We start from the raw sequence: 14,098 nt of genomic DNA on the forward strand, positions 1-14,098 counted from the left end.
AAAAGCCACTCCCTATCAATAGAGCTCCTGGGAGAACCCCTCTGGCCTCCAAGGAACCCACTTTGCCAACCACTCTTTTGGGCTTGCTCCTCTCAGGTTACACATTATGAGGGGGTCTCCTGCCCAGAAAGGGGATCAGTGGCCTCTGCCTCTATGTTGCCTTGAGTCTTCACATCTCTCTCTCCAGCCCAGACCCTTGTCTGAGCTACAGACTGATAGACCAGCCAGCTGCCTACTAGACAGCCTCCCAACCCCTGAAATGTCAAACTGCCCCAAAACCAACACGTCCCAAGCAAATCCACTCTCCTCTGCCTCTGTCCGACACCATCTTGGTTGACAGCCTCGTTTTTTTCCCTGTCCACTCAAGCTAGAAACCAAAGGTTCAGCCGCGCCCTCTGTCTCCTTCCTCTACTCGTCACTCCAGGATCTAACGAGTCCAGGAGGGTGACCATGGGAGGGCCTCTTCCGGTCTCTCTCTGCCTCTGCCTAAACCCTGGATCCTGGTAGTCTCCAAATTTTCAAAGACTCTTAATTGCCCTCTCATTTTCATCTGAGAGCAGTGAAAGAGCCTCCTAAAATAAAATGTGATCACGTCTCCCGCTTGCTAAAGCCTTCCAATCCCCTGTCTTCAGGGCAGCTTTCCACAGTGTGACCCCTGCCCCCTTCTCCGACCCCAGAACCCCCTGCCCTCACTGCCGACCCGTGCTCTGGACAGCAGGCTTTGCGCTCGGTCCGCACATGTTTCCAGGGAAAGGCCCAGGAGCAGGTGTATGAGGCCGTGGGCCATGTGTCTCAGCTGCAGACTGCCCAGCTCTGGCCGGGAGCACTGCCGCGGCCACAGACCACGCATACATGAATGAGTGAGGCTGTGTCCCATGAGGCTGTGTACCGATGCTGAAATGTGCATTTCATACGGCTGTCATGTGTCATGAAATGTTCTTCTTCTGATTTTCTGCTTCGATATTTAAAAACGTGAAACCTATTCCTAGCTTGAGGACTGTATGAAGACGGTCAGATGGCTGCATCTGCTCTGTGGGCTGGACTTGGCTTATCTCCGCTCTAGATGCACACAGGTGTCTGGGGTTCCCTAGACTCAGAGCTTTCCTGTTCTCTGGACTGTGCTCTACCTGCACCGCTCCTCGTTGTCTGCACAGCATCTCTCCAAGGACCACATTGACATCACTGCTACTTTTTTTTTCTTTTGGCTTCCTTAAGAGCTTCCAGCTAAACTAATTGCTCCTTTATCTCTCATCCTAGAACCCTTCACCGGGCCTCAATTATAGCTCTTATCTTGCTGCACACAACTTCTAGATTTATGCCTGTTCCTCTCTTTAACTTGTCCTCCTTGAGAGCAGAGCGTGGCCTGGCCATGTCCACCTTTCTCTTCTGCCACATGATAATCATGTCACACAAAAGTGCTTGTTAAATTGAACCCGCATACCTGCCTTCTGACAGCCGGCTTGCGGCAGAGCCACGCTAGAACCCTGAGCCCCTGGTTCCCTGTGGTCATAGTTAAAATCGTGTCTGGCCAGGAATAGCCCTAAATTCTGATTAGACCGAGACAGGAATGGAATGTGTTGTATTTCAGGTTATTTGTTTATTCGTCCAATGTATGATGTGTTTTCTGAGAAAAGAAGTGCCTACCGATACAGTTCGGGGGGTGTAATTATTAGCTCAGAAGTGCCACAAATCACCTGAGACTCTAATGCCATAAAGCTGAGCACCACTAAGATGGGCCCTGTGCTGCTGTTTCCCCAGGGCCAGTCCTCAGACCTCTCTGGCCTGCTCTGTGCCGGAAGCCGGACCTCTGTGGACTGCTACAGCCAGGGGGCCCACTGGGAAGGCTCGTGGTCTCCCGGGGCACACAGCAGACCACAGCAGGGCCTCTGATCCTTGTTCCTGGCTCCATCTGGGGTGGCAGATGGGAGGCAGAGCAGACTTGAGGGAGATGGAGAAGAGAGAGATCAGGTGACTGATTCCAGGCCTCCCCTCCTGCACTGGTACTGACTCCTGGCTCCCTCCTCTTGCTCTCGTTACTGACCCCTCTTCCTGCAGTGGGTTGGCAGTGGTCAGGCCCCTCAGTTCTGCCAGCTAGCGCCTTTTCTACCCTTCTGGCCCCTTCCCAGCAGTGGCAAAGCCCTCCCTGCCTTAGTCCCATCCTAGCCTTTGTAAAGGGTGCCATCACTAAATCCTCATCAGTGAAAGCCAGGCAGTATGCCTTCTGTCTCCTGCTAGCTCCCTGACTAAAAGCTATCTCTGCCACGCTTTTGCACTGTATTTACAAGCTGCAAACCTTACATTATTTTAGTCATTCCAAAGCTTCCTTTCCTTCAGGGCAGTGGTTCTCAACGGGAATGATTTTGTATGCAGGGATTATTTGGCAACATGGGGAAACTTTCGGGCTATCATGACTACGTGTGTTGTGGGGAGATCCTACTGGCATCTAGCATCTGGTGGATGGAGGCCAGGGATGCCCCTAAAAGTCCCCAAATGCTCTGGACGATCCCTCACAACAGAGAACTATCCACGCCACAATGTCAATAGTGCTGAGGCTGAGGAACCCTGCTTGAGTCACTAAATGATTACTGTATGCACTTGCACTAGGTGCCCTCAGTCTGGAAAAGACCAGAAAAGAAGTTCCCAGGGTAAAATCACTTATTGACGCAACATCTAAACCACCATATATAAGCATGCCAGTTGCAGATGAATCCTGCCTGGGTGCAAGTCCTGCCTCCCACTCCCCATTGATGAGATCTGGAGCCGATTAGGAGTCCTCTCTGAAACTCTGGTTCCTCCTCTGCAGACAAGGGTAGTGCCTCCTTCACACACTTGCTGTTAAGACTAAATGAAGTAATAAACGCCAAGTGCTTGAAACCTAGAAAGCCCTCCGTAAACACTGGCACACGTGAAAGTGCAACCTCGTTTGGGGCTGTATTAAGGGAGACAGAGAGAGGAGAGGATAGGGTCTGCTTTCGAGAAGTTCATAGTAAAGCAGTCTTTCAGACTGTGGGCTGTTCCCTGCTATCGCCTTGTAAAATTAATATAAAGGTTGCAGTTAACATTAAAAATTGGAAATTTTCAGGGTGCATCACACTTAGTAAGGATAAATACCACTTGGTGACATTTTCCTTTTAGTTCTATAGATAGATGTGTGTACTGGGTTGTGATAGAAAATGTACTTCTTTACAGTGGGATGAGATTAACAAAACAGTTTAAAAGCTACCAATTGAATAGGAAAGGTAAGGCACTCAAAGCACCATTAAGAGATGGCCTTCTGGTTTTGCAGAAAACTCACATGAGCCTGTGAATGAATTCAAGCTTCACCACTTACAGCCTGTGTGATCTGTGTGTATTGGGGCTTGACACACAACCTCTCTGAGCCTCCACTTCTTCAGCTGAAATGTGGGAATTAAAAATTTTTTTAAATGTTTATTTTGAGAGACAGCAAGCACACACATGGGGGATGGGCAGAAAGAGAGAGAGAGAGAGAGAGAGAGACTGAGGGAGACAGAATCCCAAGCAAGCTCCAAGTGCAGAGTCTGACTTGGGGCTCAATCTCATGAACTATGAGATCATGACCTGAGCTGAAAATCAAGAGTCAGACGCTTAACTGACTAAGCTACCCAGGTGCCCTGAAACGTGGGAATTAAAAGCACATTTGTCACTGTGCTGAGGGGAGGCCCACATGGGTCAGTGCGGACAGTGCCCAGCACCGGGCCTGGTGCACAGCAGGGAGGCTGCCACGTCTGGGTTCTCGTTGCCCACTGCCTGGCATCAAGCTGCAGCCTATGACCATGACGAACACGCCCTCAGAAGCCTGAAACAGTAGAAACACTGGCACCTACCTAATCAGATGAAATGATAACACTCATCTCTGCTTTTCTATTTCGGAAAATACAATGAAAAATCCAAGCAGGGGATTCACTCACAAAAGCCCAACATCGGCAATGGAAAAATGCCTCCAGAAAAGCTCTCAGAGTGAGGCTTTGTGAAGCTAGCCAGATCTGGTTGGTTTTTTATTTAGTTTTTTTTTTTTTAATTTTTTTTTGTAGTGTTTATTTACTTTTGAGAGAGAGAGAGAGACAAACAGAGTGCAAGCAGGGGAGGGACAGAGAGAGAAGGAGACACAGAATCTGAAGCAGGCTCTAGGCTCTGAGCTGTCAGCACAGAGCCCAATGTGGGGCTTGAACTCGTGAATTGCGAGATCATGACCTGAGCTGATGTCGGACGCTTAACTGACTGAGCCACCCAGGCATCCCTGATCTATTAGTTATTTTTAACTTCATTTTATTTATTTATTTATTTGAGAGAGAGAGAGAGAGACAGAGATCCATCTCAGAGGAGATTCTGTGAGAAACCGCACAGCATGGAGCCTGACCTGGAGCTCTTTCCCATGACCCTGAGATCATGACTTGAGCTGCAACCAAGAGTCGGATGTTCAACCCACTGAGCCACCCAGGCACTCTGTTTTTTTGTTTATTTTTTAAATATTTCAAAGGTGGCTAAGGAAAGGAGACTGTTTATGAAAGTTTCATATTTTAAAGGTAACGCTTCCGGTTGCAGTGTTGCTTTTATCCTCGTTTCCAGCCGAAAGCCTGGCCCCAGGGGCCCTGCCCGGCCCGGTCCAAGTGAGCAATGGGTTGGTGCTGTCCGGAGCCGCAGCCTACGAGGTGGGGCTTGGAGGGGGCCAGTTGCCCCGCTCTCCACCCTGAGCATGGGCACTCCCACCCCGACACACCCTCGTGGGGAGGCCCTTCTTGCCTTTTGTCAGGCCTACGCTGTCCCATTCTGTGCACACCACCGAGCTGCCTCACTGACTCACTCACAACACGAGCCCACCCTTCCTTTTATTCCCCAGGGCCATATGCTTAATAGGTGTGCAATACAAGCTCGCTGTCGAATCAATCAGAACCAACATCGGCCTATAAATGGTAGTAGTTAAGGGCTTAATGAGCAAGTTATAAAGCCCACCCTTGGTGTTTATAAATTCTGTGTACTTCAAGTAGACTCAAGGTTGAAAGAGATGCCCTCATCTGCTCCCATATACCCAGCAGACTCTGGATCTCGTCCAGGGCGGAAGAGCTCCCTGCCTTGGGTGAGCAAATTCTTCAGGACTGGAGCACAAATCTGCTTCCCTGGACTTTCCACCTGCCATTCCTGGTCTGATCTCCTGCTGCCAAGCGGCTCCTCGCAGACGGAGCCCCTAAGCTCCAGCACTCCTGTAGCCCCTCTGCCTGTGGGTGTGATAATACATCTGTGTTCTATGTCACACCAATACAGAAGAGAGCCGGATCGTGGCTCCTCTTCCACTTTACACTGGAGTAGGCTAAACTCTGGTGGCTAAGAGCTTGGGCTCTGGAGTTGAAAGGCAGGAGGAGTTCAGATGGCCTTGGGAAACTGGCTTAATGTCTCTGGGCCTCCACTTCCCTTTCCATAAAATGGGGACAATGATGGCATTTACTCCGGAATGATGCAAGTTAAATGAGACAATGGTCGTCAGGTGCCCAGCACAGTGCCTGGCTCTTCGAAGGCCCTTGGTAGTAACTACTCTGACTAGCGAAGCCGGGAGGGGGCCTTGGGGAGGGGCAGCTCCAGGAGGCGTCACCGTCACCGCCTCGGGCAGCAGGCCCCCGTAGCAGGTACGGAGCTGCAGGTGTGGCAGCCCCGGGTCTGCAAATGAGAACAGGATGAGAGAAAGGCATGTCCTCCTGTAGTCCGGGTACAGGATGAGCCCCCAGGGCTCGTGCCTGCGGCCCACCAGGGAGGCTCGGCAGCCCCTGCCTACCTTGGTACTGGGCGCTGAAGCCACGCTGCCGGTGGTTGCCGTCAGAGGTGAAGTGCAGCCGCAGCCAGTTCTTGCTGCTGATGACGGGGGCCGGGAGGCTGGCTCCGGTGAACCTGTGGGGACACCAAGTGGGTGGGGAGAGCACTGAGGCAGGGGCCAGCATCTGTTGTCCCCACTTCCCCGCTTCCAATGGTGCGAGGGCCTCAGCCCAGGCATGCGGCAGGAGGGGGGGGGGGCTGGGCCACCCCAGCTGCCCTCCAGCAACCGGGGGCCTGAGGCTTCAGCAGCCTCTCCAGGGGCCCCTCCCACCACCAGGGTACCCTGAGATGCTGTGGGGACGGTGGGTCCTTCAGGCCAGGAGCAGTGGCCCATCCCCTCCCCTCCACTAGGGGTGTGAAGAAGTATCAGTCCCTTGGGGCAGGAGAGGCCCAGCCTCCCCAGCAGATGTCCACATACCTACCCCCGACAAGACCCTGATCCCCCAGCAAAAGTCCAGCCCACATCCCCAGGTAGTGGACCAGCTACCCCTAGTGAGCCCCTCAGGCCCCCCAAGGAGTCCATAGAAAGGTACTTCAGGCAGTGCAACCCTTCAGTGCTGTGAGAGCCCATTTTGAGGTCACTCACTGGGCCCCAGCTCTCCTCTGGCTCCTCCCCTATTCCTGCTGCGTCTGTAAGAGGCCTCCCCATCCCTGCTAGGTCTGTCCCTCCTCCCTTAAATCAGCTTCTTCTGGGTTCCAGCCAGTTCAGCCCAGGAGGTGGGGTACCACGGTCTCTCCTGCCATCACTGGTCACTACCCCACCTGCCTCTTAACCAACTGCCATCTTGAGCCAACTTCCAGGTTAATGGGGCCCTTCTTCCTAGAGCACAGGAACCTTCAGTGGCTCCCTAGTGCCCACACAAGACTGGCCTTTCAAACTTTCCACCCTCTCCCCTGCTGGCACCAGCCTCTGCTCAGCGCTGGCCCTTTCCACCATACTCAGGCTAAGCTTTGAGGCCCCCACCCGTTCTTGTTCTCTGCACCCCAGGAACCCCTCTGTCTTCCCTCCTCTACCCCACAGGCTTTGAGCTGGCCTATGCACCAGTGTCTTCCTCTTTTCCTCCCACAGAAGAATCAGGTACAAAGCACAGTGATGCCTCCCCCACAGCAGCCTCACACCTCCCTCCTGCCTGTTCCCACCACCACAGGGACACCCTATCGAGGACATCTCCTAAGCACGTGTGCTTTTCCCTTTCTAACGTCTTTGCCTTTTCTGCCTGGAACGGATCCACTGCAGCCCTCCTGCACCAGCTGTGTTGCCTGAGAGGACTTCAGGAAGCCCTCAAACATCACACCCTGGGCAAGCCTTTCCTACTCTCCTTGGCCTGGAAGCCACACAGATTTAGGGGTCACCACTTAGTACCAGTGTGACCTAGGATGAGCTACTGAACCTTTCTGAGGATGAGAATACCTATCTGAGCCTGAAGCGTCTGTGGGAATCAATGTGAGACCTACCTCTGGGCAAAGAACCTAGCCTAGTATCTGACACGCATTAGCTCAGGAAACGCCATTTTCCTTTTCCCTCCTCTGTGGTGCTACAGCACTGTATTCAGATGATGATTCATTGTCGAAGCGTGTGTCCCTAAGATAACTCCTCAAAGAGGGCACTGTAGCCTGGTGGTGAGGAAGCCTGGGCTCTGGAGGGATCAGCTGTGCATTCTTACAAAAATTACTTCAGCTTTCTATGACTTTGTAAAATGGGGACGATAATAACCATTCCCTCAAAGAGTTGCAAAGATTAAATGAGTCAATATGCACACACACACACACACACACACACACACACACACACACAAAAGGCCATAGCAAGGTCCCTGGGAAACAGAGAGCTTTTGGTAAATGGCAGCTGCTATTTTATTCTTCATCATTTTTATTCTTCATCTTTGTACCAAGCATCTAGTATCATGGTTGGTACAAAGCAGGCAAATCAGGGTTCCAACAGAAAGCGGGTGGCACAGTCACAGAAGAATAATTCCAAGAGTTCAATGAGTGGTCTCTTTATAAAGAGGGGAAACCAGGAGGGATGGGCAGTGCCCTGTTGCTTGTTACCACTTATGAGCATGAAGAGGAAACAATTATCCCTGAAAAAGAAGGCTGCGTGGAAAGGGTCACCATACAGGACCTAGATCTTCGGCCAGTTTAAGTCTCACTAGGAGGAGGCAAGGAATGCAAACCCAGAACTCACTCTCCTCTTTCCCCTCCTCCAATCTCCTACTGATGCTTCTGTTGATTTATCCCAATCAGAAGCCAGAAGCAAAAGAGCATACTGCTATAGCCCCACAGCTAAGTCTTCCTACATGTGAAACAGAGTAGAAAAGGTTGGGGAGAGGATCTGGAAGGGCAAATGGAAGGGATCCAGCATGGCGGGGCCCCATAAATGTGTATTAAACAAAGGAACTAGCCAAGGAGCTTCATACCCTGCAAAACTGAGTTTTTACTGTAATGAAAATGCTGACACACACCAAATACCAATAATATAACCCATATTGCCATTGGTAAGAGCTATTATAGAAACCAATTACTGTATTTCACCAGATCCCATTTAAAATAGTTTATTACAGGCTGAGTCACTGAAGTTTTCTAAGGAGCCACAAACAGTATTGTGGGTTTTTTTTCCCCAGGCCAAATTCAATTCTATCTCAATGACAAAGCTTGGGGACTATTTACATAAGGGAAGTAGAAATAGGGAGAATTTGCCTGAATAATTCAGAACCAAAGGATGTTTATTGCAAAACAGGATGTGGGGAGGGTGCCGGGGTCCCGAGGGCAGGATGAGAGTCATGATCACTACCGCGGTAAGTGGGAGACAGTGAGCGTCCAGTCTGGAGAGGCTCCGAGGGACATCTGTTGTCCCTCTCTCCCACACCTTTACCCACCCCGAGGACTCCTGGTAACTCTTCACCCCAAGGCTTAAACTCTCAGGGCTCTGTGTTGCCTACATATCTTTACTCTGTTTTGTTCCTGCCTCCTTGGACATAAATGCACATTTGAGTTTTCTCGGCAACTGTCCAAGAATCGAGAGCTTTTGTGTTGGAGTCATCACATCAGACTCTGCCACTGAGATAGTGTCGTGCCTCACTGGAAACTCTCCAACATACTACCAACACACACAACAGCACGGCGGACTTTCAGAAGCATTATATTGAGTGATAAAAGAATGTATACTGTACGGTTCCATTTATATGAAACTCTGGAAAAGACTAATCAATAGTGAGAGAAAGCAGATTAGTAGATGCCAGACCTGGGGGTAAGAGGTACGGGTGGGGATCCCCTTGGTGGAGGGGGGTGTCCAGGGGAGTCTCCTGGCATCTTGGGAATCTTCTATATTTTGAAGGAGATGGTGGTTATGTGGGAAGTATATGTTGGTCAAAGCTTTGAAAACATTTAAAATAGGTAACTTTAATGGTGCCTGGGTAGCTCAGTCGGTTAAGCATCTGACTTTGGCTCAGGTCATGATCTCATGGTTTGTGAGTTCGAGCCCTGCGTGACAGCCCAGAGCCCTGGGGCCTGCTTTCGATTCTGTTCTCCCTCTCTCTCTCTGCTCCTCCCTGACTTGTGGTCTGTCTCTGTCTCTCTCTCAAAAATAAACATTTAAAAAATGGGTAATTTTATTTTGTGTAAATTACATCTGAACAGAGTTAATTAAAAACAAATCTCCGGTGGCTCCTATCCTTAGAGTGAAAGACCTTACTATGGACTCAGGCTTTTAAAAAGCCAGTGTGTTCTCACCTCTCTTACTTCACCCCCTCCTTATCTCTATTTTTTCCACTCCAGCCACACCAGTCTCCTTGCCGTTCAAAGCTGGCCAGACCAGGGCCTCGGGGCCTTTGCACTTGACATTCTCTCTGCCTGCTAGCTGGTTCTCCCAGACATCCATGTGGCTCACCTCCTCGGTTCCTCTAAGTCTTTAATCAAATGTCACCTTCTCAGTGAAGTCTTCCTGGTCTGACTCCTGCCTGTTTTCCTTCCTTGAGCACACATGTGCATGTGCAAACACACACACACACACACACACACACACACACCATCTCCAATCAAATAGGAGACCTTACTTGTACTAGAACACACACTGCTTTTTTGTGCTTTTTATTTGTCACTCTGTCTGCCCTTTCCCATTGTACCCCCTGACTGCACAGAGAGGTTAAGAAACCTGTTCTGGGTCACATAGCTAGGAAATGGCAGAGGTGGCAGTCACACTCAAACCATTCCACTCTGAGCCTAGGCACTCGGCCACTGTGTTGTACTCACATACATGCAAGCACGAAGGAAGGCGGTGAAATGGTTTAGGCTGAATTCCATTCTGCTTCTTTCCTTCCCCTCCCACCTCCCCTCAGGATCCTCTTTAATTTTGCTCCCTCTTAGAATCATAATTAAAGAAGAGAAACACAAAGAGAGATTCTCCCCTTCAAACCTTTCTGTCCACATTAACTTCACTCTGGGGGGCCTTGGGAATTCCAAGTTCGCCCAGGAAATTGCTATTGCAGTACAGCATAAAACGTATTTAAGCAATTACACTCATTTTTTTTTTCTTTTTGGTAAATTGACTTCCGTTAAATGGGGCTTCATTAATGGAATCTGGCTTGGGGAGAATAAAGAAACAAAACAAAACGCTCCCTTTAATGCATGTAGTTGATTATGGGAAAAGTGGCTTTGAATTCCCCTCCAGAAAGCTCTAAGTTCTCCTCTTGGCAATACGAGAGCTCAGAGCAGACTTCATGGAAAGCATTTCTTTTTAAGAAGCTTCTCCTACAGTCAGGATGTTGGGGTGCGGAGATGAAAACAGTGAGTCTGCAAGGAATCACTGCCTACCTGTGAGCTGAGGGGGAGTACTAGAAGATCCTGCTTTAGATTTTGGTATTCCTGAAAACTGATATCCTCAGGAGAACATTCACTCATTCATTGACTCACCGAGCACACATTGTACACGAGGCACTGTGCTTGCCACTGGGTGCCACTCCCCTTTGTTCCCTGGGTATGGGGAATCTTTGCAAAGCCTGAAATCTGCCAGAGTGCACAGCAATGTCCCCTTCTCTGCCCAGCCGCCACTCCCCAGTCAGTGGCATCCAGCTTCTGTGCTCCAGAGAGGCTCCTGAGAGCTTTATCTCTTAGCTAAGCTATGTGCGCAGCCTGGATCTGACTCAGGATTGAAGAGTCTTTGCATCCCAGGGTCGAACGTAAACCATCCTTCCAGCCACAAAGCTGGCTGCGGAGAGTGTGAAATATAGGAGGTGCTTGCCTCTTTATCCCTACTCCCAAACCCTCTTCCCTCCCCACCTGCCATCTACTCTTCTCTTCAGGGAATAGAGAGGACACCATGATGCAATCAGGGAAACCCTCTGGGTGTCTTGATGGTGGTGAGCAAAGACACCAAGGCTCTTGTTGGAAACTGATTCCTGCTGTCCCTGCCCAAGCTACCTCTCATCTCTGAAACAAGCCTTTATTGACTCAGCCCTGCCATCCATACTCATCACCAATGATTTCAATATCAGTTTTCCATTAGCCAAATGCCTAGGATTTTTGCTATGTCGAGATAAACACGTTTCCTAAGACAAACCCATGATGTTACACATTTTCCTGGGCAAACGCCTGGGATAAATGCAGTTCTCTTTTAGATATGGGCTGCTGGAGTCCCTGAGTTTTTAAGCTTATCTTTGGAAAGACTCTTGAGGTTCCAGTTCCCAGCAGCGCCTACCCACACCATTGTTCAGGCAGCTCTGAGCAGCTGAGCCACGGTATGAAGATTCAAATCCCAGCTACCTGCCTGGATGCTTTGGTGCTTGTCTGAACACACTCAGGCTTCTGCCAATCATTCTTGCTCCCCAGTGTTCTTTCTCCCCATAATCCACACCATCCTCCTAGTCACCCAGCGCAAGCAGCATTCTTAACTTCTGTTCCTGCCCTCCATGGCCACATCTTCTGGGCCTCATGACCTCGTCATCCTCACCTGGACTACCGAGACAGCCTTCTGATCCGTCCTCTGTCCCCAGTCCATCTCTGTACTCTGTAGGGAGATTTCCCCAAGTTCCTGCCTTGCTGGAAACCCAGCAGCAGAGGCCCACCAGCTCCAATATTGTAAAATCTAGACTTTTTCATGCCTTCCCTCTCCACTGACACTCACTTCGAGCTCCAGCTTCTTCCGCGCCTCCATACCTTTGCATATGCTACTCCCTCTATCTGCAGCATCCTTTCCTGTTGCACCACCTGACTACCTGAGGAAATATCACCCATCCCATAAACCTAACCAAAAGTCTCATTTTTTCCACATCTCTCTTTCCCTGCCCCCACGGGAGAAGCATTTGCCTTCACTGTGACCCCATTGCAACATGCTCATGCCCTTGCCATTAGGCCAACACACCAAATCACAACTATCTCTCAACTAGAAGCCAAACTCTGTAAAAGCTGGACAGGATTTTCTTTGTCTTGATGTCCAGCAACACAACACAGTGCCTGGCACATAGAACAAATCAGTTCCTTAGAACAGGGGTTGGCAAACCGGAGCTTGCTGTTTTTGTAAATAAAGTTTTATTGGATCACACCGTGATCATTTGTTTACACATTGTCTGCTTTCATGCTACAATGGCAGAGTTGAGTAGGTGTGACAGACACTATAACCTGTAAAGCCCAAAATATTTATCTCAGCCTTTACAGAAACAGTTTACTAACACCTTGAAGCCTTGAAGATGACATAGTTGGTTGCTAGAAAAGTAATTCTTAAGGACAGAATAAGAAAAGAATACATACACAGCTAAAGCATTTCATTATAGTGTGCAAATACTTAAATGCACATTTACTCGCCAATCCATTGAATGTAGGACCAAGGTCTTTCCTTTGACCATGGTTTTGTTCTCCACACTGTCTACCTTATATAAACTATACCCACAGAGCATCGTTCACCATGTACAATTCTGCTATGGCGCGTTCAGTCAACACATATTTATTGAGCACCTACAAAGTGCCAGGCTCTGTGTGAGGCACTGGGGAGGCCGCAGCGAGCAAGACAGACCTAGTCCCTGCCCCGATGGAACTGACCAGTGGGGTGCAACTGTCTCAGTCACTCACACCTAATATTTAGGAAGCAATTCCTTTCAGACATTTTCCTTCATGGAGTCATTCTAGAGCATTCAATTTAGTTTCCATAGATGCAACTCTATTTCCTTTCACACTCATATTTCATCAGCTTATGTGATGTTTAATTTAAATCACATAATTACAATAACAAGTATGACTGGCACCAAGAGAGTTGGCAACAGACCCATCTGATTCTCAGAAAGTGCAAGACTCAGCTGGTGGGAGCATGAAGTGCATGGGCATTGAGGGTGGGGGTGGGAGCCGGCCCGCAGGCAGCTGGCGCTTCACGTGCCAAAGGGCACTGGTCAGGAAGATCTAGCAAGGCCGTGGGAGTGCCGGCCACCCCAGGGGGTTGCTCTGGTGGAGAGGGCTAAGTGCTGAGCACTTTTATTACCTCTGCTTTGTGAATGAATGAATGAATAAATGAATGAACGAATAGCAGTCTCTTGCTTTCAGTAGTGGGGCATCTGTTTCAATTACATCCCCTTTGCTATCAGCAGAGTGGGAATCAACTAATCTTAAAATCCTAATTGAAGAGGACTTCAGAGGACTCCTAGGCCTAAGGGTTAGCTATGTATGGATCTCATCTACAGCATTCTCGACAGATGGTCAGTCCAGATCTGTTCTGAACGTTTCCCAAGATGGAGAACTCAGCTCCTTGCCAAATTCTCCCTGTCCACTTGGCTCCACCTCCAATCCTTTTTCTAGCTACTTCTGTTCCTCCTTCAGAGTGGATCTTACAGCCACTGGCTCCAGAGAGTCTGGTTGGCTTCTCCCGTGCATCTCCTGTCTCCTTGCACTTCCTCTACCCTGGTACTTGTCTCATCAAGCATCGTCCAGGGGTCTGCCTCACCCCGGAAACTGTGAGCTCCCTGAAGACAGGCTCCCTTTCTTACTACTTAAGGCTTTTCCCTCAGTACCTTGCACGGAAAACTAATACATGGAAAGGGCTCAGTCAATCCTGCTCACTAGGAGAAGGAACGCTTGAATGAACAAAGGAATGAACGAGATCCTGCTGGGGAAAGAAGAGGGCATATGTGGGGAAAAGCAGGCGAGCAGGTGAGCCTGCCGGCAGTAGGGAGAGCCTCGGAGGCCATGCAAGGTTGCATCCTGTTTCCTACGAAGACCGAGACAGGCCACCCCAGCCCCTTGGTCCCTCAGCCCGCACGGTGCTCCCCATTCACTTGGCAGCTGCTGGTACCTTTCT

The 14,098-nt window shown here is 49.7% G+C and overlaps 1 protein-coding gene across 1 annotated transcript in view; it reads right to left on the reverse strand.

Moving 5' to 3' along the window:
* Positions 1-14,098, reverse strand: part of CSMD2 (CUB and Sushi multiple domains 2) — a 543,202-nt gene that overhangs the window by 315,217 nt on the left and 213,887 nt on the right. Inside the window, 1 exon segment of the mRNA XM_077769466.1 lies at positions 5,786-5,898. Within this exon segment, the coding sequence (XP_077625592.1) occupies positions 5,786-5,898 (113 nt within the window).

This window comes from Crocuta crocuta, unplaced genomic scaffold, assembly GCF_008692635.1.
Source record: "Crocuta crocuta isolate KB4526 unplaced genomic scaffold, BGI_CrCroc_1.0 scaffold351, whole genome shotgun sequence".
In the NCBI taxonomy this organism is placed as follows: Eukaryota; Metazoa; Chordata; class Mammalia; order Carnivora; family Hyaenidae; genus Crocuta; species Crocuta crocuta.